This window comes from Strix uralensis, chromosome 4 (assembly GCF_047716275.1).
Source record: "Strix uralensis isolate ZFMK-TIS-50842 chromosome 4, bStrUra1, whole genome shotgun sequence".
NCBI lineage: Eukaryota > Metazoa > Chordata > Aves > Strigiformes > Strigidae > Strix > Strix uralensis.
The window spans coordinates 82,818,525-82,844,560 of record NC_133975.1 but is presented as its reverse complement, the minus strand read 5'-3'; the positions used below and the strand labels follow the sequence as shown (position 1 = coordinate 82,844,560).

The window sequence follows — 26,036 nt, the reverse complement described above, 5'->3', positions numbered from 1 at the left end:
GGAAAGCATATACAGGGCAGGAAGAAAGCAAACAAGTAGTGAATCCATAATTCCTTGAAATTATCTGAGCTCTTTGCCATCTGTTTTGTTCTTGAGACGCAGGAAGAGGATCTGATTTGTTTTTATTTTCTTTATTTCTTGTAGTTCCAGCAGAGCAAGCTTGAATTTCTGCTCTAGAATAAATACTTGAACGTTGGTGATATCCTAAAGCTTGAACTGCGGTAGCACCAGAAGTAGTTTTGAATGGCATTTTTATTGTATTGCTTTTTCATTTTCAGAAAGGAAAATAAAGTGCTGTTGTGCATGCCAACTGCGGGCTGAACACCAGACTGAACATGGCTACTTGATGCAATACCTAATTAACTAGTCTGTTTGCACCTCATCAGTGTTGTTGGGCTGGTACATGGAATTGCAGCAGTTCAGGTTCAGTAGTGGCAGTTCTAGGAAGCAAGCAGAAGGTGAGTGCTCAGCCCCCCTTGCCAAGCTAGCAAGATCTGCACTAAACCTCCCTCAACTCAAGCCTGCGTGTGTAGCCCTTGGATGTTGATGTGCCCCAGTGCAGGCAAGCTCTTTAAGGCCTATTTGTCATTTATCAGGTCAATATCTGTCTGGGGTATCAAATTCTGTATCATAATAGTCCAAACTAGCTGAATTGAGTTACTGATGAATGCTTTTGGGGGTGTATTTGGCAATCTGTCTTACTGTTTATCATTTTAAGAGGAAATAGCTAATGCACAGACATGCTGTAGATTTCAAATATTTCTGTTACAGGTCGAGTCAGTTAAAATTTGACCAGATCACATTTATTAGTCAAAAATTGACAGGCTCCATTTTAAGCATATTGCTTTTCTTAACTGAATGTGACAGTCAAAAAAAGCATGCTCTGCTGGACCAGCCTTAGGCAAATATAATTTATATTCTCAGTCCCTGTGGGTTAGGAAACATTATGGCTCATGAGTTTGACAGTTTTCATTGCTTTCTTATAATGGGAGGAGTGAAGAATTTCATTGTCTGCTCCTGATCTTGTTTGAGCAGACAGATCCAGAGAGGGGATGGGGGTTGGGAATATTATGACTTTCTTATTGTTTTATTTCTTTCAACTTTACTATTGGACTTTACACTACTTTTTACTTTAGAATAGGAGATTCCATGTGTAATTATATATTTTCCCTTCAACAGCAATAATGGAATAATAGTTTCATTTTTATTCTCTAGCAAAGTTAACTAATTGTCTAAATCCTTCAGTTTTCTTTAAAAATGTAAGCTTCCTAAAGCACGACACAATGGTAATAGTAAGAACTGTGCAGTTCTTTAGTGCTGAGGTTTGTGCTTTACATTGATACCGGCCATGCTCTGTCTCACTATCCTGTGCTTTCATTGTCTTGGTTGTGAAACACATGGAGAATCCTGATTGTTAAGGTCTGCTGCAAAGTTGGGAGATATTGTTGGATTTTGGGAGAGGAAACCAAGCCTAGACTCTGCCTGGCAAGAAAACTTATGTTGATTTGTCATGTGATAAGGAATTTTTCTAGTTCCCTAGGTAGGAAGCATTGCTAAGGGTCTTTGTTCTTTCAACTACAATGCTTGGTTAACAGTCCTTTAAAAATTGTCAGTAGTTTTGTCTGCACAGCTCTGCAGACAATCAACAGGCACCTGTAGGGAAGTCTTTGGGCAGGAGGTGGGAAGGTTCTGAGCAGGGCAGTCCTTATGTGCAGCCAGGACATGTAGCACAGCACAGTATCTGCTTTAAAGAAGTAGGCTCTGCCAAACTAGTACAGACTAAAAAAATGTTTTTGAGAAGAGGTATAGAACAATCCAAGTATTTGCTGTCTTAGATCATTGTTATTGTTACTGCATATTACATTTTAATCCTGCTTAAGTATCTGTGATTCTAGTTGATGCACACTGTTATATTAGGTCAAGAATCTCTTTTCTCTTGTCAGAGCAAGCAGATGGTAACACCAAGTAAGCAGTTTGTATTTTTGCTTCTTCCAGAAGGTATGATTACCTTCCTGTGCTAAAGCCAAAACTGTAATGCTTTAAAAAGAGGCAAATGTAGCAGGTTTAACAAAGAAGGGTAAAAAGGAAGGATAAAAGAAGGATTAAAAGGCATTAAAAGCATATGCTTCCAAATATATGTTCAAATTGCTGTAGTTACACAGTCCTGGAGGAATGGGGTGTGGATGTGAAATACAGATGAGGTTGTTAGTTAACTTTCCATCCATGCAAAATAAAATAGTTCCACCAATGTGCATCTCCTAGTTTCAGGGATGGGAGACGTGTAATGTATCTGAAGAGAATAATTTACTTACTGTGGAGGAGGCACATGGTATTAAGTGGGTTTGATACCAGGTGGCCTTAACTGTCTTCTGAAAGCTTTTACCCTGCCTGAGCAGATGACCTCCAGAGGTGCTTTCCAACCTCAACTGTTCTGGATTCTGTGAAAGATTGTAAGAAGCTGTCATCTGAACCTCCTGGCTAAATAAAGTCAAAAGAAAACCAGAAGCAATTAGTCATCTGCTAAAATCCTGGTCATCATCCCAGGTTTTAAAAAGTGCATGGGGAACTTAAGTGCTGTAGGTGAGGAAAGATCATGACTTTTACAAGGTTATTGGAGGTGACGTGAAAGCAAAGGAATTGTAAGAAACTGATGAGGAAGTTCTATGAGAGAAAGGAAGGAAGGAGAAATCTAAATAACCTAATCCTTCACAAAAGGGGTTGTTTTATTTTTAGATCAGTCCTTTCACGTATGCTGTAAATAATACTGTTCTGGAAATCTGCTTGGCTTGGTGTTACAGAACACAAAAAGGGTTCTTTCCTGTGATTCCTGAAGTTAGAAGGTTAGTAGCCCTAATAGCTACTGTGCTATACTGAATAAGCAGCTTTTGGCATCCTTGAAACTAATGAGTTCCACCAAAAGCAGCTAAGGAATGTGGGATGATAGATGAAATGACCCTAGAAACCTGCCCTGTTCGGTGTGCTTCACAGGGGAACACACGCTTAAAAAGATATGGAGACTAAGGGTTTTCTTCCTGTAGGGATGTGTTTACCTGTGTCAGCTATATCATTCTCTGTTATGCAGTGTGTCATTTAAAAATGTGATGCTTTATGTGACTCTCAGGAGATAGTAGATAGTGCTTGTTAACACCTTGCAAAAAACAAGCCAGAAAAACTTGCTCAGAGACTTTTGTTTCAAATGTTGTACACTTTAATTTCTTCCTTACATTACCTGCTGCATGGCATATCCACAGTTGGTTTTTAACCTAATGCTAAGGAAAATGAATTAGGAGTCTCTGGTTTTAAGGACAAAAAGTCTGAGTGTTTCCAGGCTATTTGTTGAATGCCTAGCAGTGGGCTTCAGTTCACAAAACTTGTGCTGTGAAGAACCCCAAGTTGTCAGGCAGCTGTGTTTCTTCAAAACTGCACGTAGTTGCAGAGTGATGCAAAAGTTCTTTTCCTATCAGTACCTAAAGCTGAATGGCTGAATTTTGGAGAGTTCATGTACACCCTACTCGTTTTAGCCCTGCGTTTATATCTTGAAAGGTGAGCTAGGCACATTTCCTGTGAATAACAGCGTTGAAGAAACAGATGGCAAAAGAAAACCTTTGTAGGTTAGTTTTTAAGGAAGCAAAACAGTATTTGGGCAACTGATGGTCTGTGGCTATTTATCAGTCAGATTGACCAATGTAGTCTTGTTTTCTCTTTTATCCATTCTCTGTGTTCATCATCTGTGTTTTACTGTTGTGAAGGAGTGGTGAGTGTTGTTTAGACTTAGCTCTCTGGAGTCCCTCTACAGTGTACTTAAACTGTGTACACAGAGGTCTTGCTTCATGGGTAGTGCATCTGGTTATTAATTCAATACAGGTAAATTATTTAGAGGCAGGTAATGTTTCCTTATTAACAGGCAATGTTTCATGTCTTCTAGTTGTTTTTCTAATAAGACCTAGAGAATCAGAAGTAAACTTACTCCATTTGTTGATTATATTGTGACCCAAAATATCAACAGATGTTATTCCTTTTAAGTGAGCATACACCTCGTTCGAGGAATTTTGGTGGTAGCAGGATTTCTTTGCGGAAGAATTGATGCTTTTAGATTGCTCTGGGTACTGTCATGAAGCATCGGATGGATGGCACATATGCTCTGTTGAAATTATAATGCCAATTTAGAAGGAGGTTTCATACTTATGCCAAAACTGCTCTGCAGCCTGGTTAAGCTTTCTGCTGTAGAATAGTTTGCCTGGGTTCAGAGTAACCTATGTCTGTAATTCTTGCATTTTTTTTTTCTACTTCATTAGTCTACAGTTTACTTCTTTACTTGCAAATCTCAATGTAATATTAGTGATTAACTACACAATTTTGTCTTCAAACTAGGGAGCTGATTCATGTTAATGCTAGTATTGTAAGCTAAGAACATCATATTTATTTCCAGTAACGTAGCTGTTGTGACTGTGTGCCAGTTAAAGCTAGTATGCATTAGCTTTAAAATCTCTCAAGACTGTAAATGGAAAGTGGGCCTTCAAACCAGAAAATTGACCATATCAAAGTCAGCAGTGTAAATATCTGGAGTATTGTTTATGCCTATTTGTGGAATTGTGTCAACTTTCTGGAGTTGGTAGGTGTACAAATGACAAAAAAAAAAAAGCTACAGCCTGTTCAAAATGCTACTGAAGTCTCAGAAAAGATTTTCTTAGTAATTGAGATGATATGTATTTAGGTTAGATAACATGAAAAATCTCATCCAAGGCAGTTAGTGAAACAGCCAAACTTTATTTATGTATGTGACTTTTACTGTGAAGTTATCTGTTACTTTGTTAACAATGTTTGAAATCAATTTGTCTGCTTTAAACCCACCAAAAATGAAGTGCTGTATGTTACATTTTACAAATACTGGTTTTCTGGGAGAGTGTGGAGATTCAGAAATGTGTATTTATACATTAATTAATCACAAGCAGATTTAAAATCAGGTCATACGTTAAAGCTGTCAGCAAATAGTATATATAACATTGCACTTTCAGGTTTTTACCTACAAAATATAATGTAAAAGAGAGAGAATACTCTTACAAGTGACTTGATGTTTCTTCCAAACAGACATATAAAAATGCATTTTCTGCTTTGGTGGAGGGCTGAAATAACAATTTAAACAGTAGTAAAGTGTTCAAAAATTAATGCCTGCTCATCAAGGGGTAGTGTTTTCTTAGGCATGCTTTCTGAATACACCGTTCTGTAGGAAAGTTTCCTGTAGTGAACTTTATAGGTGTGATTTAACTTACTCCTGCCATTTTTTTTCTTCTTTAAATACCCTTAAATATCTTCTGTTGAATAATCAATTGTATACCCCTGTTAAACCACACAAATCAATGTTTAACTCATTCCTAAAAAAAAATCATTCTTTATGCAGAAAGCAGCTGTTGGTTTCCTAATTATATTCTGTTTCGAGTGGTTTTTTGGTATTTTGCAAGGTTCTCAATAGAACTTAGAAACTGTGGGTGAATTCCTGGCTGTGGTGAAATCATTACAAGTTCAAGTAGTAATTTCAATAGAGTAAAAACTTCACCCTTTATCTTTTAAGTCATGAACTAAGTCACCCATTGCATGTGTTTTCTCACTTACAGTCCTTACTCTAATCCTCCCATACGTGCCTGCCTTGCAGGTGTAGTAGTAAAATCTGTTTTCCATGTAGAACCTGTGTTAGTAACTAAGTTTAGTTTATGACTGGTGTAAGAAAGCAGGCATGGAATTTAAAACACTTACTAAACAATCTGTAATATACTACAGTTCTCAAGTAATTAATCATTCCTGTAGCTGCCAATTATAGGAAATTTTGCAGTCAGTTTTGCCAGATACTTTTTTTTTGTTGTTGTTGTTAAAGCTAAAATAGTTTGTGCTTCAACTTAAGGCAGTTGAAACAAGTTTTCTAAGGTATTACTTTGTTTTAAGTTGAAAGCACCTTGTATATTTTTTTTCATCAGAAGAAGAAAACTAAGGCTTCTGCTTAAAGGAAAAGAAATAATAATAAGAAATCTGTAGTAAACAGGTATTGCAACCTGTTCAGATAATCAAGAAATTATTTTATTCATGTGTCAAGCAAAGAAACTAGTAGAAGGTGAAGAGTTTTACACTGCTCTTTTAAAGAAATAAAGATCCTCTGATTTAATACTGACTGAAAATTTTATAACAGGACCATTTCTGCTGTCCTAAAGGGTGTTGTAGTACAGCTCTGACAGACAGTAGATCACATTCCATGACAGTATAAATAAGATATTCTGTTATGATCACGTCTGTAAAAGACAAAGCTAGCGTACCATGTTGAGACTCTTCTATGGTAAATCCTCTAGCAAAGGGACCTTTTGTCCTCTATCTGTACTTCTTTACATAAAGCAATTAATTTATTTCAAGTTGGAGAGCCTGTTTCTGAGTAGCGTTAATTTTGAGGGATTTTTGTTTTGTGGTTTGTTTTATTTTTTTAACTGTTAATTTAAGCTTCAGCCCTGAAGATTTAACTTTGAATTGTCTTGTGTGCATTTACTGGGTTTTTTAGTGGTCTAGGAAGTGCTTTCTTTTTGAGTTTGAAAGGCTAATTCTGAACATGCTCAATGATGATGAGTTTTGAGATACCTGTAGTGCTGATTGCTGGAATTTATTTAGCTCTTTTGCACACAGCTGAACAGGTTGTACTGAAGAGGTTACTCTGAAGTGACGGGTGACTTCATGTACTGAAGCTTATGTAAAATCCTTGAGATGCTGGGGGCACTCAGTGTGTTTAGGAAGTGTCTTATGCATAGGATGCTGTCAGGTTTATTTATATATGAATTATTATCTGGGGATGATTAAATATTACCAAAGTCTTATACAGTTCAATAAACTTCAAAGCAAGTGCTCAGGGACTTTCCAAAGTTGAACGCCTAATGTAATGCTCTCAGAATAATGACTAAATTACCTTCTGTTCCTTTTTTGTAGGAGGAAATAATAATTAGCATTCTTAACTAACATGCATACATAGAAAGCAAAGTCACTTGCTAGGTGCATCCATAAAAAGTTTAGCATGTAATCGTGGAAAAAATTGTTCTAAGGGTTTGTGCCAAGGGTTGTGTAACTTTCTTCATAGTAGCTAGTATGGGGCTATGTTTTGAATTTGTGCTGGAAACAATGTTGATAGTACAGGGATGTTTTAGTTACTGCTGAGCAGTGCTTACATAGTGTCAAGGCCTTTGCTGCTTCTCAGCCCGCCCCACCAGCGGGTAGGCTGGGTGTGCCCAAGAAGTTGGGAGGGGACAGAGCTGGGACAGCTGAGCCCAACTGACCCAAGGGATATCCCAGACCATATGGCATCGTGCTCAGCAATAAAAGCTGAGGGAAGAAGAAGAAGGAAGGGGGTGACATTCAAAGTGATGGTGTTTGTCTTCCCAAGTCACTGTTACACGTGGTGGAGCCCTGCTGTCCTGGAGGTGGCTGAACCCCTGCCTGCTCATGAGAAGTGGTGAATTAATTCCTTATTTTGCTTTGCTTGCGTGTGCAGCTTTTGCTTTACCTATTAAACTGGTTTTATCTCAATCCACAAGTTTTCTCACTTCTAATCTTCTGATTCTCTCTCCCATCCCACCGGGGTGGGGGGGGGGGAGTGGAGTGAGCAAGCAGCTGTGCTTAGTTGCTGGCTGGGGTTAAACCATGTCAGGGTTCTAGGTCACTGAGTAAACTAGTTGTAGGGGGGAGAATAACAAAATGATCAGCAGTTACAGTGCTACTAAGTCTATTGGTGTGAATTAGAACTACCAGCTTCTTTGAGAGGCTTCTTATTTGGCAGCACTATGCTTAGAGATAGACAGCTTCATGGCTTATTAGAAATTGTTCAGAAAATAAGCATAGGCCTTTGAATCTGGTATTAAGAGGATGTAGAGGGGGAAGCCTTTTCTTTCGGTTGCAGCTGAGCTGCTGTAACAAAACTTGAGTATCATGCTATTTCACAGTAACAGCTTAGATGAGCAAAAGATCTCTGAAAACAGCTGTTGAAAGGGGATGGTCCACCTGTTTAGAGTCATGGGATAATTCAGTTTGGAAGGGACCTTCTGAGGTCATCTCATCCAACATCTTGCTCAAAGCAGGTCTGGTTAAGTCAGATTGCCTGGAGACTTGTTGCAACTTAGTATGTAGTTCTGGGGCAACAAGCTTCTAGGCCACCACAGTTCTTCCTAAGTGGTGTGTTTTGTTTTGTTTTTTCCCTACCTGTAGATTAGTGCTAGTGTGCATGCAGTTGTGTGGAAATTGCATTCAAGGAGTTTATGGGCTGAAAACAGCTCATTTTTTGTTGCTTATTTTTTGGGAAAAGAGGAGGAGTCTGGTTTTGCCTGTATTGGTTTCTGTTTTGTGCACTGCTGAGTCAATGAGGAGGAAGAATACAGGCAAGGCAGTGGCATCCATGAAACCTCACACCAAGTTGTTTTTGTACCTCAGTGGAGTACAGTCCCAGTGATGTTTGTGGAGGCAGAACTGGCTGCCAAACTTTCCCAAACAAAATCATTATTATTTATAATCTGTTTTCTTCCAAATACAGCAAGTAGACTTTCAAGAAGGTCTAAATACAAGATAAATCAGAAAGCAGGGCAGTTGGTATAGGAAAAGAAACACGAAAAAGTCTTTCGAGTCACAGTAATTCTTGAGGGGTTTGAAAGTAGTTTGCTATCTTGGTTTTAGAATAAGATATACAACTTCTAAGCTAAATCAGCTCTCCAAACTAGAGTTTAGAAAGTGTTGTTTAAAAGTTTTCCAGTGTGTATCTAAACATAGGTGTACATTTTGTAACTTTTACAGTACTGTCCAGTAGATGTATGGGTACTCTTTACTCTGCTTGCTGTGCATATAGAAGGTGAGTTTGGTTTGTTCCACCAGTGACCTCGGGTACAAGGTTTTTAAGATATAGGTAGCTCTTCTGCCTGGAGGAATGGTGTGTTCTGTCAGTTTTGAATGCTTCCCTTTCATCCTCTGGCAATACTTTACCTCTTTGAGAAAGTCTTTGGATGTCATTTTATGAGACTCCAAGGATATGGGTTACCAAAATAACCTAGAGCTAAAGATGTCTTTTGTCATGGTCTGCATCTTGACTATCGCTGTCAGATGTTAAAAGAGTTGTGATAAACAACAAACAGCAGTTTGAAGAGAAAACTGTCCTCTTCTAAAAATAAAAAAAAAGCCAATTAGTCTCCAGCCTTGTTTGGTGTCAACAAATGGAGAAAAGTAACAAGTTAGGTCTGCGTCATGGCTGGTACCACTTTAAATGATTTGATGTAAAGTTGTGTATTACTAGCCTATGATAACATTTTTTGTCCTCTGACCTCCATTGCATGACTTCAGAAGGTATCAGCAGAGCAGGATTTGAATTAGGAAAGAAATTAAAATGGGAAAGTGTAGATGGCCTTCCATATTCTTCTAGTCTCAAAGTCTCGTTTGTGGCCTCAACAGGCGTTTGTTGGTCTAAAAAATGCTGAAGTGAATATATTTCAACAGTGTATCCTTCGTAGAAAGGCAATAACTTCTGGTAAATTAATGTGTCCTCCAGAGCAAGGATCTTGAGATGCTTGAATTTTATTCTGTTAAAACTTGCTCTTTATGAAATAATTCATTATTAAACATAGGCATGTGTGTACACATCTTGAAGTATATATTTGAGGAATATATAGGGAAGGATGTGGATACGTGCTGTAGGAGAATGCTCTTAATGTCATGTCTTGTGAGCTCAAGAAATTTAAGCACTTGCAAAATGACTCTGCAGTCAGAACTTATGATCCAAAAGAAATGGGAAATATCTTCAACCCCCTGATTACCCTTTACTATTTTGGTTTTTTAATTTTATTTCTTAACTAGAGGTCTTTTGAAACCCGTTGAAACCCCTCTATGAGAGTATCGTTTGGATGGAAAGCTCTGATAATTTACAGTTCTCCATTTTAAATAGCCTGCAGTCAAAATACAGGAAAATCAGTCCTTTGAAAAATTTGTCATTTTTTTAAATTGACAAAAAAATAGCTGCAAAACCCCTTAAATTATGAAAATGTCATCTTCTTTTCAGGTGAAAGTTATGTATGTGCCTCCAATGAACCATATCGCAAAGTTGATTACACCAAGAATGTCAATCCAAACTGGTGTGTGAACATAAGGACTGGATCCACTCGATCCTTGACATCTTTGACAGCCACAAAGAGTGAAGTGAAGGAGAGTAAAGATTTCATTAAACCCAAACTAGTGACTGTTATTAGGAGTGGAGTAAAACCACGGAAAGCTGTGAGAATTCTGCTGAATAAGAAGACTGCTCACTCCTTCGAACAGGTCTTGACTGACATCACAGAAGCCATTAAGTTAGATTCGGGGGTAGTCAAGAGACTTTGTACACTGGATGGAAAGCAGGTAGGAGAATAAATTGCTGTGACCATCTCAGAATTATGAGTTAATCAAGCTTCTTTGTTTTCGTAACTTGAATTCTTGTTACTGTATATGCTTTAACCTGCTTCTGAATAAGGACAGTTTAATATATGGCAGCTTTTAATATTTATATTAAAATAGTGTCATCTACAAAAAAATAGAATTGTGTATAATTCAAAAGGAGTTGACTGCTTTATGTTCTCAGTAAAAAAAAATCTTTTTCATATACTGTTGCATTGCTAAAAAAAGTGCCTGTTGATTAAGTAATATGGTTTATTTGAAAGCAAACTTGTTAAAATACATATGTGTTTTGAGAAGCAGAGTCATGTTTTCATACTACTACATAGTGCTGAGTGGTATAAGAAAAATATTGCTGCCTCCTTCCATTTCACTTCCACAGATTGCTATTTAAGTAGCAAAAGGACTGAAATGTATTGCTGGAGGTAGTAACTGACATGATCTAAGGTCAAGAATTTTATCTGAAATGAGTAATTCTGGCTGGGTGGTTGTATCTTTGCAACTTGCTTTTAGTTTTACCACTGCAAAAACATGCTGCCAGGATCGATGATGTGGTAGGTCTTTATTTTCACTCCAAAATACAAAGGAGTGGCCCACAGAATGTTCTGCTGCAACCAGGTTAAAGTGTCAGGATACATTTGCTGTTGATCAGTCAGGTTAATGACTCAGCCCTTCATGGAACAGGACTCTGATACTTGATACTTTTTATTTGACACTGATGTGGAACTTTGGCAGCGTTGTGACTTTAGTAATACAGAGCAACACATGCTGCAAAGTAGATCACATTCAGTATCAGGTAGCTGGACTATTGTTGACTAAATATTAGGATCCTAGCTTATTCAACAGGTATTTTTGCACACCTGCATACCTATATATGAACTACTTGTAAAAGTTTCAGCTGTGTTCAAACAGATGTGGGAATTTTTATTGTCAAGCTTTTTATAATGATTGTAATCCTACGGACTACTTAAAAAGCACCTTTCTGTGTTGAAAGTTGCTAGCAAATGTATTGCAGAACAAGTGCACTTACTCAGGTTGTCTCTATGAGGTTTGTCTCTCTGTGTGCTGTGGACACGCTTTTTACAATTAAGTACTTGAAAAGAACTTCTGTTCTTTGGTATTAAATATAGCGAGGCAAAGCATCATTAAGACTCTTGATTTTCAGTATTTGGTGGCACTATAATGTGCTCTTTAGTTCTTCTAATAGGTTTGATTTTTTAATGAGATTTGTTAACATGATTTCTTAAGAGAGAATCCTTTCTAGGAACATCTGAAATGTGGTTTGGTCATGTGTAATTTAATTCATAATAAAATAGTTTTGAGGATATTTATTATACAGTAATTAGTCTCTTCTACCCACGAAGTCTTCTGTTGTTGTCTTAGAGATGATGATTTTAACCTTCTCAAGCAAGTAGATAGAGTCAGGAAAGGAAACTGCAAAGATTAGGATTCTCAGTTTGGATTCACCTCTTCTGTTGCATTGTTAATACAGTAGAAACTCTCTAGTCTGCCGGATGTGGAAGATGCAGTAGTGCATCAGGGATCAATAAAATTAATTAACATTCAGTCTCACATATATTGCTTACACATTACTGTCACCCATGGTGGATGATGGCTGTCTTCAGTCCACAGCCAGGATGACCAGTCATTAGCAATGCTACACAATAAGTGTAAGATTTCTAATTGCTGTAGTACCTCCTCCTGCCCCTTCTATGGTAAAGGCAATAATTAAACTTGGATTTCAGATGTAGGTGCCCTCAAGCAGGATTGAGAAATCCCTAGTTCTCACTGCTAACAGCCTGCAAATAGCTGCTCCTTACAACTGCCTCTCTGTATAAACTGTTTGAGCAGTAGTAGTGCTCGAATGTGGAGACCTCCCTTCCACTTGGAAGAGAGGCTTTTCCAGAGACTTTGGGAAGGAGCCTTTCCTTGCACAACCATAGTATAATCGTGATTTAAGTGGTCATGGGATATAGTGCCCCAGATAGAAGACCTATAGCTTTAAACACCCTGATAATAAAAGCCTCCTTCTGCTTATCTAGGAAGATAGAGACTTCTGGGGGGTGTTTCTGTTTGTTTCTTCTTCCCCAAAGTGAAGGGCTGACCCCAGGGTGAGTCAATAGCGTTGGTTTTGTTTTTTTTTTTTCTTTTCTTTGTTCATTGCTGGGATATGTAGGGGTTGGTGCCCAAGGGCTTTGTGGGGTTTGGCAAATAAAGAGTTGCTCTGCTGCCAATTACCAATTGATGGAAATTTCTGAGCCTATTTTCTCTAATGTAGTAATTGCTTATTCTTCTAAATCTGCTAAGGAGGCAGATCTTTTATGTTTGTTGTAGTGTTGGCACAGCTTGAAAGGCAACCATATAAAAAAAAAAGGCATTTTGTAAGTGGCTACGTTCCTATAAATGTAGCTCTTGTGTTCTCAGGGTTTTGTTTTTCCTTTCCCCTGCTCCTTCATATTTTTATCTCTGAGGAAATACATATTTTTAGCATTTTTTGGTGAGTGAATAGGTTTAGGTTGTATTTTCTGTTTAATATGGAATTGATGCTGAAATTCAGGTGTTTAAAACATGCATGTATAGAATTTGTATCCTTTTATTAGAGAATGTGCTGTTCTGTTAATTTATGGGGCAATTTTGTTTTCCAGTAGAACAATTTAACATGTATAGTAAGAAATGATCATGAAACCGGTGATCTATGAAGAAATCTTTTTCATTTTGAGGAGTACAACAGAAAGGATGTCCTCAAAATAGTTTTTATTTACTCTTCTGACTTCATGAATCTTGGCTGTAGCAACATCTTGATGGTGATAGTAGCACAGAGAATAACATCCACGTTGGATATTTTCCTGGATTATTGTGTATGAAGACAGACAGTTGTCTAGCTTTTAATTGCAAGATCTTATAACATTTAAAAGGCTTCCTTTTATTTTCAGTTTCAATATGGATGCTGTAACTTAGCATATTAGTGCTTTGTAGCCTCAAGTACAGAATTTAACTACATTGATGCAAGGCTGACTTTTCAGTTTTAAGCTGTTGAGCAACCAACTTTTTTTACCTCCCAAGACTTTTGTGATGGTTTCTATGTGAGGAGAAATATTCCTGTAAAAGTAACTAAGCTTTAACTTTGCAGTGCAGGCTTCTGCTATTCCAGTCTTTGTGCTTCTGACATTGAGGCTTGCCTAATGTATTTGCTTGACCAAAGTGTTTTCCTTACTTGGCTGCATTTTCCCTGGAATCTGTCACTATCCTACTGTGAAGCAAGGACAGTCAGACTGAAACTTCTCCAGTTGGGAAGTTAACTCCTTGGTTATCTTGGAAGAGCATGGAGGGTTTCTATCTTGCTAAACAAGCCTCAAGCTTCAGTCATTGTTAAGTGTAGGATAGCAAGCTAATGGTAAATTACCTGCACTAATTGTTTAAAAAAATATAATGTATGGGGTGGGTGTATGGAATTTTCTGTGTGAAGCTGACAAAAAGCCATACAGAACTCTGAGGCATGTATTATTTGACACACAAAAGAAAATCAGATCTTCACTCCAGGAACATAGTAACTTTTTAAGCTTGCATTGTGTTGCAGTTTCATGGATTAATATCTGTAACAGGAATGAAAAGCTGGATGAGCCACCTTTTCTGTACTCCATTCCCAGATTAGTGAGAACATACCCCAAATAAGCCTTATTTTAAAGGTGTATTCTGATGGGCCTGCAGGTGTGTTGGTGTCTATCTCTGAAACCAAAAGCTCCCTAATTTTCTGTTAACAAAGTTTTTCATGAGGTGCTCATTAAAAGTAAATGGGTAACTGAAAAAAGCAGGTATTTCATTTGAAAGTATTCATCAGACTCATCATGCTCTCCTCAGCAATTTTTCATTTTCCAGAGACAGACTTGAAAATTCTTAGTAGAGATGACAGGTTCTGTAAACTGAATTTTGTATTTGCTTTGTAGTGGAAATACTAAGGAGACCAGCTGGAGCTGTTAACATACCCATTATAGACATAGGGCAGAAACCAAAACAAGGGAAGAGCAGGAAAGATCTTGTTCAACTGGTATTCCCCATATTCTTGTTTCAGGTTTTTTTGGCACATATGCTTTTGTCATTCAGGTCTGTAAATCTCCGTTAATAGTATTTTTACTAGAATCTTAATCTCAGTGAGAGCTGACTCTTTAGTACTGAAACAAGTTTTGGAATGTATGGATTTTGTTTTTCTCAGTTTTCCAGTTTTGTGTCCAAAGTCGTACTTGGATGAGATTTTTTTTTTAAAAAATAATTTTTATAGAATCGTAGAATACCAGGTTGGAAGGGACCACAAGCATCATTTTATTGCAGTTAACTGAGTTTTAGCAAATATTTACCTTTAGTTCAATTCTGTCTTACTTGATGACAGTTGAAAGACTACTTGGTTTTCAACAGTATCTTATTCATCAGAGTGCGCTTTTTTTTTTAAGGAACCAGGCACTAGGAGTTAGGTGTAATTTGTTTTTTTGTCTGATATCTCATTGCAAGCTGAGAAACAACTGTAATAGAAACTTGCTTCCATGTTAGCAGGCATTATGTGTAGTTGAAGGTTACTGAAACCAAAAGAAGTCTTTATTTTATGTCTCAGGTTCTAACCTACCATAGGCATTTTCACAAATGTACTGGAAATAAGACATATTTAATTTCTGCTACAGGCAATTTTGCAAGTGCATTTTTTCGCAGTTCTGCTGAAACTTAAAACAGCACTTTAAGCTGAAATGTTGTATTAGTCAGCAAATATGAGGGGAAAAAATCCTTAAGCCCTTGCATTCCTCAACTCTTAAAAAGGTTTATATATGGTTATAGAGGAATGTCAGTGGCAGCTGCAAAGGGAGTAATTCTCTGCATTGTAGATCCCACAGAAGTTTGGCATTTGTGGGCAAGGAGTCTTTCCTCGCCTAGCTTCGAGACTGAACAGTAATGATAGTTCCTTCATTCATCTTAAAGGCTGAGGGTGAGGAGTGGTAGAGTCAACTTTTAGAAAGCAATTTAAAAAACCAAACTGTAGCAGATTGCTTGGTTATTTGACGCTGTGAATGTGATTGACAATAAAACTACTAAAAGAGTAGATAGGAAGGCTTTTCAGAATTCATGGTTGATGTCCACTGGAAAAGCAGGTTAATCTTGTTTTGTTGCAGATTTCACAAATGAGAGTTACGTCTGCTCTGCGGGGGGAAAAAACACTCCAATCTTTATCTAAGTCTTATAAACCAATATATCAGCAGAGTGTGTGCAACATCGTATGAGAGGATGGGAACAGGACCTCTGAGACCTCTTGGAGTGGATAGTACTGCAACATAAGAGTGAAGTATTAACTTGAGAAAAGCATAGATATTGCTGGTTTGGGTTTTTTTTTCTTTGGTTTGGGGTTTTTTTTAGCTGACGAGCCCACAAACTAATGTTGTGTGAGAAACAGTAAAACATATTGATAGAGATGCAATCAGAAATAGTGTTTAGATTGAATTTAAAAGAGAGAGTAGAACTTCTGAGAGACAGACCTTTCAAGAGTATAGGAACTAAGTGGCCTGGGAAATTAAATCAGAAATCATACACACTAACAGTAGAGAGGAGGAAAAGAAAAGCTCAAAGTAGATGTTTTCAAGAGCCATGTTTCTCATTCACTGGATGGACATGAGACAAAACCAGTGTGGAAGAGCTAAAGATTACTTTCCAAGGCATAGGGGAACCCTGAAAAAGGCTATAGAGGAGTGCTGGAAGAGTCTAATCATCCTGCAGCTGATATTCATTGGATGAGAAGAGTGTCCCTAAGGTTGAGCTAAATAAACTTCACTCTGAGACTTATGGGGAAAAAAATTGGGGAAGCAATACTGTGAATCACTTGTTGATGATTGGCTGGATCCTTTTCCCTTTTTATAAGTAAATATGTAGCAGTGGAACACCTCTGTTATCTGGAAGTTGAAAAGTTCCACGTTATTTGGTACAGTCACCTTTATGTGTATTATAGGCTGGAAGGGCTCTGACATACCACCTGTCTGTTCAGGGAGCCTGCTGTTTTCAGTTGAGCTCAGGACACAAAATGCTTCAACAGAGTGTATGATGTGGGGCTTTGGGGGGGGGTTGGGCTTTTTTTTGTTGGTGTTTTTTTTTAACAAGAAAGAGTTATGAAACAATTACTTGATTGGGGAGAGAGAAAAGGGGAGGAAAACAATAGTGGCTACTTCCTTGTATCTGAAGTAAGTTTTTTGACACTGTCTTTTCACAGCACTCAGCTAGGGAAGCACAGTCTAGAAAAAATACACTACTTAGAGATGCACAATTGGAATACTGTTGTTCTGAATGATTTAAACTGCAACAGGGGAGGTTCAGACTGGACATTAGGAAAACATTTTTCCCAGGAAGAGTGGTCAGACAGTGGAATAGGCTGCCCAGGGCGGGGGTGGAGTCACCATCCCTGGATGTGTTTAAGGGTCATTTAGATGAGATGCTGGGGGATATGGTGTAGGGGAGAACTTTGTGGAGTGGGGCTGATGGTTGGACTCGATGGTCCCAAGGGTCTTTTCCAACCTGAATGATTCTGTGATTATTGATGATTCACTGCCAAACTGGAATTTTACATTGAGTAGGGGTCAATGAGTATGTGTCTGTGCTAGTCACTGTAAGTGACCTGGAAGATGGAATGGAGGATACGCTTCATAAATACAAAGAAGACAACAAGCACATGAGCTACAGGACACCTGGGCAGCAGAATAGCTTAGGATAAAGCAGGTTGAGTAATCTTAGACTCATTGGTTATTAACAATGCAGATAGGAAGTGGCAAGTAGTTCTGATTAAAGTGGTAAAGGATTACAGCTGAAGATGAATTAACAGTGTCAATGGTTGTGTGTAGCAGAGGAAAGCCAGCATCCATACTGAAGTTATGGTCAATCATCTTGTTTCTGATGTGTGTGTCAGGTGGCCGTTCTGCTCTGTCTCACTCAGTGCAATGACAGCAGTAAGAGACAGCTTTTATTATGGAAAATCCAGAGAAGAGTAAAAAGAATGAAGAAAACATGTTCTATGAAGAAAGATTGAAGGAAATGGGATTGCTTAGACTAGAGAAAGATCATTAACAAGTTTTTGGGGGGATTAACAACAAAAGCTAGCAGAAAAGAAAAAGCAAATTACTTCCTTGTGTATAGGAAAAGAAATAATAGGCTTAATCAGATCCAGTGGAACTCAGTGGTAAATAGTCACTGTAAAAATAAGATTAATGAAGAGGTGATTTTTGTTGGAGCAGATAAACAGGGTGTAACAGTCTCTGAGGTTTCTGAAAACTTTTTTGTTTGTTTTTGAGTGTTTTCTGTAACTAAAGGCTATCTACAACTTTGGAAGAGCTGTTGAGCTAGAGGTAAATAACTCTGAATACCAGTTCACATTAAAATGTGCATCTATAGACACCTGCATCCCACAGAGAATTCCTGCAGCAGGGCTTACAGTTAAAGTTTTATCCCAATGCTAGCAAACCTCTTAATATTTGATGTGAAATGTGATGTAGGGCAAGTTGAGCTTGTACTAGTGGTTAGAATTGTTTCAGAGAACAATTGTGGAGAGATGTCAGTGTAGTCAGTGTGGGATACAAATCTTGCAAGTCTAAGGAAAACAAAAGAATTAAAGTGGCCCTAATCTTGAGGAAGTCTGTATGATAGGAAATTAATTCATCCATGGACACCACTACATGATATTTTTGTTCAGACTTTCAATCAGTATGCTCAGAACTGGAAGCTGTGGTTATTTATTGCTGGAAGAAAGGAGGAAATAGTGTACTTGAGCAGAGGAGATAATTTTGGCCTCCATCCATGGACATAGAAGTATTCCCATCTGTAGTTATTTATGGCAGGAAGTGTTATCTGAAACTAACCTGAAATTAACTGTGCCCTGTCATAGAAGCAGGGATCTGAAAAATACCCAAAATATGAAAATACAGAGATCTTTTCCCAGCTACAAATCTTGTCATGGAACACTTTCTAGAGCGTTTTCATTACATACAGTAGTGTAAAGGCCACAGGCAGATAATGTGTGATTTAGGATTTACCCTAGAAAGTATTTACAATTTTTATCACAGTTGTCCAATTACCATTTTGAGGAAAAAAAGAAAATGCAAAATGGGAAGGATTTTGTTTAGAAGTAACAAAATTATGATGCTTAAGGTGCTACAGAAGAAGTATTAAAAAAGAAACAGAACCTTGAATATCTAGTGAGTCATCTCAGAAGAGCATCTTAAACTGTAAGTGAACAATAGTGCTGAGGAAGCTCATCAGCTTTGTTGCATATGCAAAAAATAAAGGCCATGCCATGTGAAATAGCTGCAGTCAGGCACTGGAAAACTTGGCGCTCTGGAACAAAGGTCTTTAGAATTTGTTGGGGGGAGGGGAGGGGGGAACCCCTGTGTATTATTCTTACTTTCTGGAGATCAATAACTCAAAATACAGTACAGATAAAATAGAAACTTATATCTCTTTCCTCCCCCCAGGGATACGTAATCTTTTTCGGTGAGGTAAGGTTTAAATATATAATTAGTAATACCCACCGCTGTCAAACTAACGGATTGGTGAAGTGCAATGTTAAAATAATAGAGTATTTCTAAAAATGAACACAAACTGAGACCCTGATGTGAAGTCAGCACTTTTAAATTAGAGTATGGCAACTGAAAAAAAATTGCTGATATTTTAACTAAAAGCAAGCATGTGTGTCCTGTTAAAAGTGGCATCCAACTTGCTGGAATCTTTGTGGATCTATAGAGAAGATAAATCCTGCTGGGTTTTTGATTTTTGTCTGTGCACACCAAGAGCTGACAGCACTTAATAAAAATGACATGCTGCACAGTGTGGGAAGCAATCACTGCAAAAATAGTGGTGTCACCAGTGGTAACGTTGTACCTTTGTTGATGTATGATTACAATAATTTTAGTGCTGGGTTACAGAAATGGTGTGTGTAGCTCTTGGAATAAAAAAGCAGTATGCAGTCATTGTCTGCCATCTGCCATGCTAAAGATTGAATCACATGGCTTGGAAACTAAACCTTGGGAATTTGTTGTGTCCCGTTGAGCCTGGCCATTAACAGATAATTAGTCTGGTAAAAATCTTTTGAATTCATTCTGCAGCTGTCATATGCCAGATTAGGATTTGTGTTGCAGGTTCCTCATTACTTTGAGATCTTGGAGATTTTTTTTCCTGTAATTAAATTACCCTGTTACTTCAGTAAACAGTTCTTGCATTGTCACATTTAAACATGCAAACTTTTCTTTAAGGAGCCTGTTACACCTTACAGTGTAAAGCTATTTACCAACCACATATGAAAGGGTTTCATGATCGAATGGGAATGGAGAAAATTCATAACACAATCTATAAACAGACTTTCTAGCTTTAAGATTTGTCTTCCAGGTTGTCAGGTTGATGGATCTGTTATAGTAGCTGTTTCTCAGTTGGCTGTGATCAGATTGTCAGTGTCTCTTAAGTCTACTAAAGCATAAATGCTGAAATTTTAAATAAGAACTTTTATTCTAGCTTTGTACCAGCTATTAAGAAAAATGGTGTTCTCTTCCATAACAAATTAATGGCGGGAAACATGAAACAGTTTGTCAGAGAGTGGAAAGGGAGTATTCATCTTTAACGTTTAAAATATTGCTAGCCGATTAATTTGCAGTGAACCTTTAAGACTCTGAAGGGAAAGTAATGTTGAAGGAATAGCAACGTGAGCCAACTTATAAAAGCAAATTGCTTCCCAGCATTTAAGTGGAACAATGACCCTGTTTGTGGCTTGAAGTTTGTAAGCTTTGCATAGGAAGGAGTGATACTCAGTGTTTTCACTGTAGGCAGTGAAAGTCAGTGTTCTTGTAACATTTCTAGTGTTTACAAAGTCAACAATCATTTTCTTTTGTTGTGCAAATACGCAATCTGTGCCACAGTCTTAAATATTTATTTTGTTCATATTTATTTGGTGCTTTATTGATACCTGGCATAGGGTAGCTTTGCAGTCATTGAAGGCTTTTTGAAGAAACTAAAATATTTCGGAAGAAAGCAAAAAGACTAGAACATAACTCATGCACTAAACAGCAAGCTAGAATTTTTGGGCTAGTAGGTTCAGCATTTCTTGGCTTTTCCCTTCTTATCTCTAACCTCCAACTCAGCTAGTTAGAGAATTCCAGCCTGGATAAAATTATTGGAAAACAGGCCAGTTAGTTAAGAAAAATAAAGATGGTTGAGTACCAGACAGCCAGAATCCTCTGTAAGTGCTTTCTGGAGGTACCATTTTCGTGCATGTGGAAAACTTGCAGTTTCTCTTTTAAAGAAATCATGGGTCTCGTTGATTTAAATCTGAATAAAATTGCACAAGAGAGATTCAAGCATAGATAAATGTGGAGTTGGATCCTAGTTAAAGAGAATTTGCCTTATTCCCCTTTATTTTGCAAGGGACCCAATAATACAGACACTTAGAATATGCCATCTGACACCAGCTAGCTTTGATCTGTGTAATTTAAGGCCCTAGAAGTGGTATATGTCTGATCAGGCTGCAGACTGATTGACAGTGTATCTAGTTGCTGTCAGGGGGATAGACGTATTGTCACCCAGTCAAGTATATAATGCTTCTTGAGGTAGGAAGCATTGTTTCTATTACAAAGAGAACTGGAATATAATGTGTGCACTTGGTAATATTTTTCTTCTAGGGGGGTAGTAGAGAAGCAATTGATTTTCCCATTCTATCTTTTCTTATAGGCCCTCCTTCCCATGTGTCAGACAGTAAGAAAAAACTTGTAAAATTAATATTTTTCCCTCTGACATGTTTGCTTTATTACCAAGTTTCAGATGTTTTTTCTCCTTTTCCTGCAGAAATGAATAGTGACTTTGATGAAGGGCTTTTGGTTGAGCAGTTGGGGTTCTACTCATATTGAAACAGACACTATGGCTGTATGACTGACTTTTCTAGAATAGCTGTACTAATATATTTCTAATATTCTATTTCTGTATGTTTCTAATCTATATATTATGTTTCTAGCATACACCGTGCTATAAACAAAAGTATTCTGAGTATTTGCTTGCTAGGTTTTCCTAGAACCTGTGGCAGTTTTCTGACGCATTTAGATACAAGTTCTCCTTTCCTGCAATCCTGTTACAACTGGGAATAGTAATCCAGCCAAGATACATTTAAAAGTAACTATTAGCTAGAATCCTTTATATAATCACTTTAGGAATAGCAGAAGTAAACAGCTTGTTGAGATTTAGGACTGGAAGGACCAGCTTGGCTGAGAATATCCAGTTGCCAATTGGCATTGGCAATCTCATATGCTTTATGTCCAAAATAGTTCACAGGAGTGCCCGCTGTGTCCTTCTATATAGTGCTTGTCACAGATCCATCCCCAGGACCTGTATCAAATTGAAGATTGCTAATCCATGAAATTTTGGGACTTGGTTTGTGTATTACAGAGAAAGAATGGGAGAGGCAAAAAATGTTCTTTATAGCCTCAGCTTCTACACTGCCAAGTAATTTTAGATGGGCTATTTACAAATAATTCTGGAAATTGGACAGTGTTCTGGCTTTCTTAGCAAAGAGAACACACTGGTGTGCTTGATATCTGACACAAAAATACACCTCTGCAAACCAAATCCATATACCACAATTGGCTTTATATGAGCATAAGAGGAAACATGGCACAGCGAAGGTTCCTGGTAGACTTAAGTATTCTAGCCAGTTCTCGTGGCTGATTTTTTTGCCCCACAGGGAAAATTATTCTCTCCACTTCCCTGAAGCTGAGGGGTTAAGCAGGGAAATCTGTCTTCTGCAGGTACCCATGCAAGCTCTGGTACATCAGAGTAGTGTGTAAAAAAAATAATCTATTAGAGCATATTTTTAATATTTATGTTAATATATACTTGTAAATCTTATAGTATAAAATATATATTTTTTACTTAAAGCATAAATACAGCAAAATTGATATTGTAAGCTTGTGAAGTCTAAGAAGGAAGATGATGAACAAATTATGAAATCTGATTTACAAAGCTCTGTATTTTGTCCTTCTTTGTTTTCACAGACAAACAATAACACTTTCTGCAGTTTTAGTATCGGAGCAGCTGTTGGTATAGGCAATGGATTTGTTATTACCTGCAATCCTTGAAGTCTGATGCTTGCTTAAGAACGTACTTCTAGTTCACACACTAATCTTCCCTTACTGGAAGGGATTTGCTCTTGCTTTTGGACTGATGTACATACTTGAATGTGCGAGAACCTCATCATTGTCTTCTGAGAAGCCCATGAAAGAAGGTTCAGTCCAACATGCAAAGCTGTTTTCTGAAAAGTTTTTAGGATCTGAGAGGGCTTCAAATACTCTTTGAACTAGTAATTATTATACATATTTGCTTGGTTTTGACACATGAATACATTTTGATTTCTTTCAGTGCACTTCATCTTTTGCACGTTATTTTTTCCCTATCTTCTACTTCTCAAATGTTTCACTTAAATATAAGTATCACAAATTTTTTTAAGCAACTTCTTTTTCCTCCCATATATATGCCACTAAATATACAATATGTAGAACAGTATTACAGTAAGTGGAGGAATGAAGGTGTTTGATACTATTACTTATAAATTGCAGACACTTGGCTGGAATTTCCAAAGTAACTATCCTGGCTTGCTCACGTATTTTGGCAATAATCAGCGTGAGGTGAAAGTTTCTGTTCCTTGAACTTCTATTTTGGAACTTTATTTACTGACACAGTAACTCCGTCTTCCCTATATATGTATCTTAATATATATGAGATATAAAATAAATGCTAATATTAGGAGTCTTCACTGGTCATAATATTTTGTAACTTTTTTTTCCCAAATCTGCATCAAGAGAAGTGCAGATTAGATGGATGAACATTTTTATATCTTTTTTTTTTTAGGAAAGCTTTCATCTTCATTTAAGGTGTATGTTACAAAGTATGATTGACACTACACATATATTAATGGAAATATAAAGGCTTACCGGATATTTTGTTTGTTCCAATACAAGTAAAAAGGCACAAACAGAAAATTACCAGAAGCACTGAGACATTATGTACCTCTAAAATGATGAGGAGTTTAGCACCTTAGTCTTGTCTGAGGCTTTCAAGAAGCTTTTGTCCCAGTCCTTAGTAAGAAATAAGATTTATATGGAGTTTTTGGAGGTAAACACAAATATAAGTTATCAAGTATGGGAGGGACAATCTGTGAAAATCCAGCCTGATTGCTGTTTAAGAAAAAAGCACCTCTAGTTCTAAAGCTATTAAAATATGATTAGCGAAATAGAGTCTATAAGGCCAGATCACAACACTTAAACCCTTCAGTCTCTGATGACCAAATTTAACGAATGTAGTTTTCTAGTGAGAACAAGTAGAACAGCAATGTACTTTATAAACTCAATGTTCAGTTCTATCTCCAGGGCGAAGGAGAACCTTTTGACATTGTGTTGGACATCTGAACTGTTAGAGTGAGGGGTTTTTCATTCTTTACTCCCAGCTAATTAGAGAAAAAGGATGGACTCATAGCTATTTGGACTTTTACTAAGATACCTCTGATTAGAGGGAGAACAGGCAGAGCACAGTGCAATCAGGCTACATTTCTTTTTTTGCTCTAGTTCTCCTTAATCCTCCTTAGTCTAATGCATTCCTTATATAAGTACTGCTAAGTCAAGGTATGCAAAACTACTCCACTGCTTGCATATTAGTGACAAAAAACTCTGCAGGGATTTTTATCAACTTGGAACACAACAGGCTTTCAGAATGAAGAGGGACTCCAAACGTTAATAGCTAGGCCTCCAAGATTTCTACTTCAGGCTTACGCTGTGGGGAAGATCCTTGTGTCACACCCTAGACCTTCCTTCTTCAACTTTTGGGAGGTAGATGCAAGCCCAGTAGTGTCTAAATGCTTATCTGAAATGGAAAACTTCAGCTTATCCTTCTTGCTTAAGCGAGGATTCTTAACTAAGTAGTAAAAGCAGCCTTCATCGCATTAGCCCTGCCACCAGCATCTTCACTTGATGGTTGGGAGTGGAGGGTGTTGTTTATTTATCAAACCCCCCCCTGAAGAGAGGAAACAGGGTAGTCCATATACTATGCTATGAAGAACATTGCTGTCCTGTACAAACCATTTTCTACTTACTCTTGTAGTTACAAAAGATAAAAAAATGTCAACTGGTAAGCCAAGGAAAAAGAGATGCATACCTGCTGTGGCTGTTCTCAAGTGTTTGGGCACAAATGCTGAATAGGCATTGAGGTGTATTTTCTGGACAATGGAAAAACTGTGAGAATAGGTCTTTAGATATTTCTGCTAAATATGACTCCCCAGTGTTTCACTGCTCTCAAATTTGCAGCATATATCTGAAATGACTTCCAAATCTTTTCATGCGGTTTGTTTTGGTTTTTTCCCTTTCATCTGTAGCTCATTGGTGAAATCTCTTGAAATCACATGTGCATTAGAGGCAAAATAAGCCAGACTTCTGGCCTGTTTGCCTGATGGTTAGAAGTGGATCTACCTTTTAAACGGAATCTTTTCCCTTCACCAGATTTTTTCCAAAATTATAATCTCTGTATTTCCTCCTTCTCTTCAAAGCCAGCAGGAACTGATACAGATCCTGGCAACAGGGTGTATTGCTGAAATCCTCATTGCTCTGAACAAAAATTCTTTGTTGCTGTAAATATTGGGGAAGGATGGAGGGGAAAGCGAAGGTCCAGTATTTTCACATGCAGATCCAACTGTGAATCCTTGTTAGTGCACTGGCAAGAATTACAACACTTCCTCTGTTGTATGACAAAAAAAAGGGTTATGTAAAGTTCAAAATTGACTTGGGACTGAACTAAAAAAGCCTTGTCAGGCGTGACATGTGAAATAAATATTAATCTTGTGTAAATTGACTTTGCTGGGGATGAGTCTGAAGTTAGAGGCTCTTTGTGACCTCAGTTTTTTCTCAGTGTTTTATATATCCATATATAATGAAACTCAAAATGTTTTAGATGATTCATCTTCCCTCATACTGTGAGTCATTTTTAGTCTGACTAGCATACTTGACAAAATTTATTTTTAGCTAAGGGCTAGATATTTTGTGTATGACACCTGAATGTTTGTGAGAGAACCTTATCTGTAAACTGTCCTCAGTTGACAGGGAACAAGTTATAACTGTCTTATAAAAGTTTGCTTTTAATTGCCATTTGCTATAATAGATAGTGTAGGTTTTCTGTGAAATGGAATATTTTCAAGGAAACTCATTCTAATAGTGTATACCAGGTTTCAGTGAGAAAAGTGACTTTTATCAGTAGCATTCTTTACCATATATATGTTTGAGTTTGTATTTGGTAAAATACATAAAACTGTTTTCAGAATTTGTATCCTCAAAACAACAGCAAATCTTTTTTTTTAATAGAATAGTTTAATTAGATTGTTCACTTTTAATATTCTGCTAGACTAGATTCTCTGATGGTTAAATCTGGCTGACAGAATTTGATATAAGAGGTTATACTTCAAATCTCCAAATTCATGAACACGTTTTTCCAACTATTTTAAAAATTAAATTCTCAGGTCAAAATCCGAGTGCTGAGAAATTAATTTTCCAAAATGCATGTTTTCACTAGTGCATAGATATGCT

General features: G+C 37.4%; 1 protein-coding gene across 9 annotated transcripts in view; it reads left to right on the top strand.

The window, feature by feature from the left end:
* The window catches only part of DCLK2 (doublecortin like kinase 2), a 99,200-nt gene that overhangs the window by 2,879 nt on the left and 70,285 nt on the right, over window positions 1-26,036 (top strand). For 6 of the 9 annotated variants that reach the window (XR_012628820.1, XR_012628821.1, XM_074867484.1 and 3 more), the window contains exon 2: window positions 10,058-10,392. Coding sequence is in view for 7 of the 9 variants with exons in the window: in XM_074867484.1 (XP_074723585.1) it covers window positions 10,058-10,392 (335 nt within the window). In the remaining 2 variants the exon portion in view is untranslated. Of the gene's footprint in view, window positions 1-278; window positions 459-7,282; window positions 7,478-10,057; window positions 10,393-26,036 lie in introns of those variants that run through there. The other 3 variants (XM_074867488.1, XM_074867490.1, XM_074867489.1) reach the window with 3 other exon arrangements.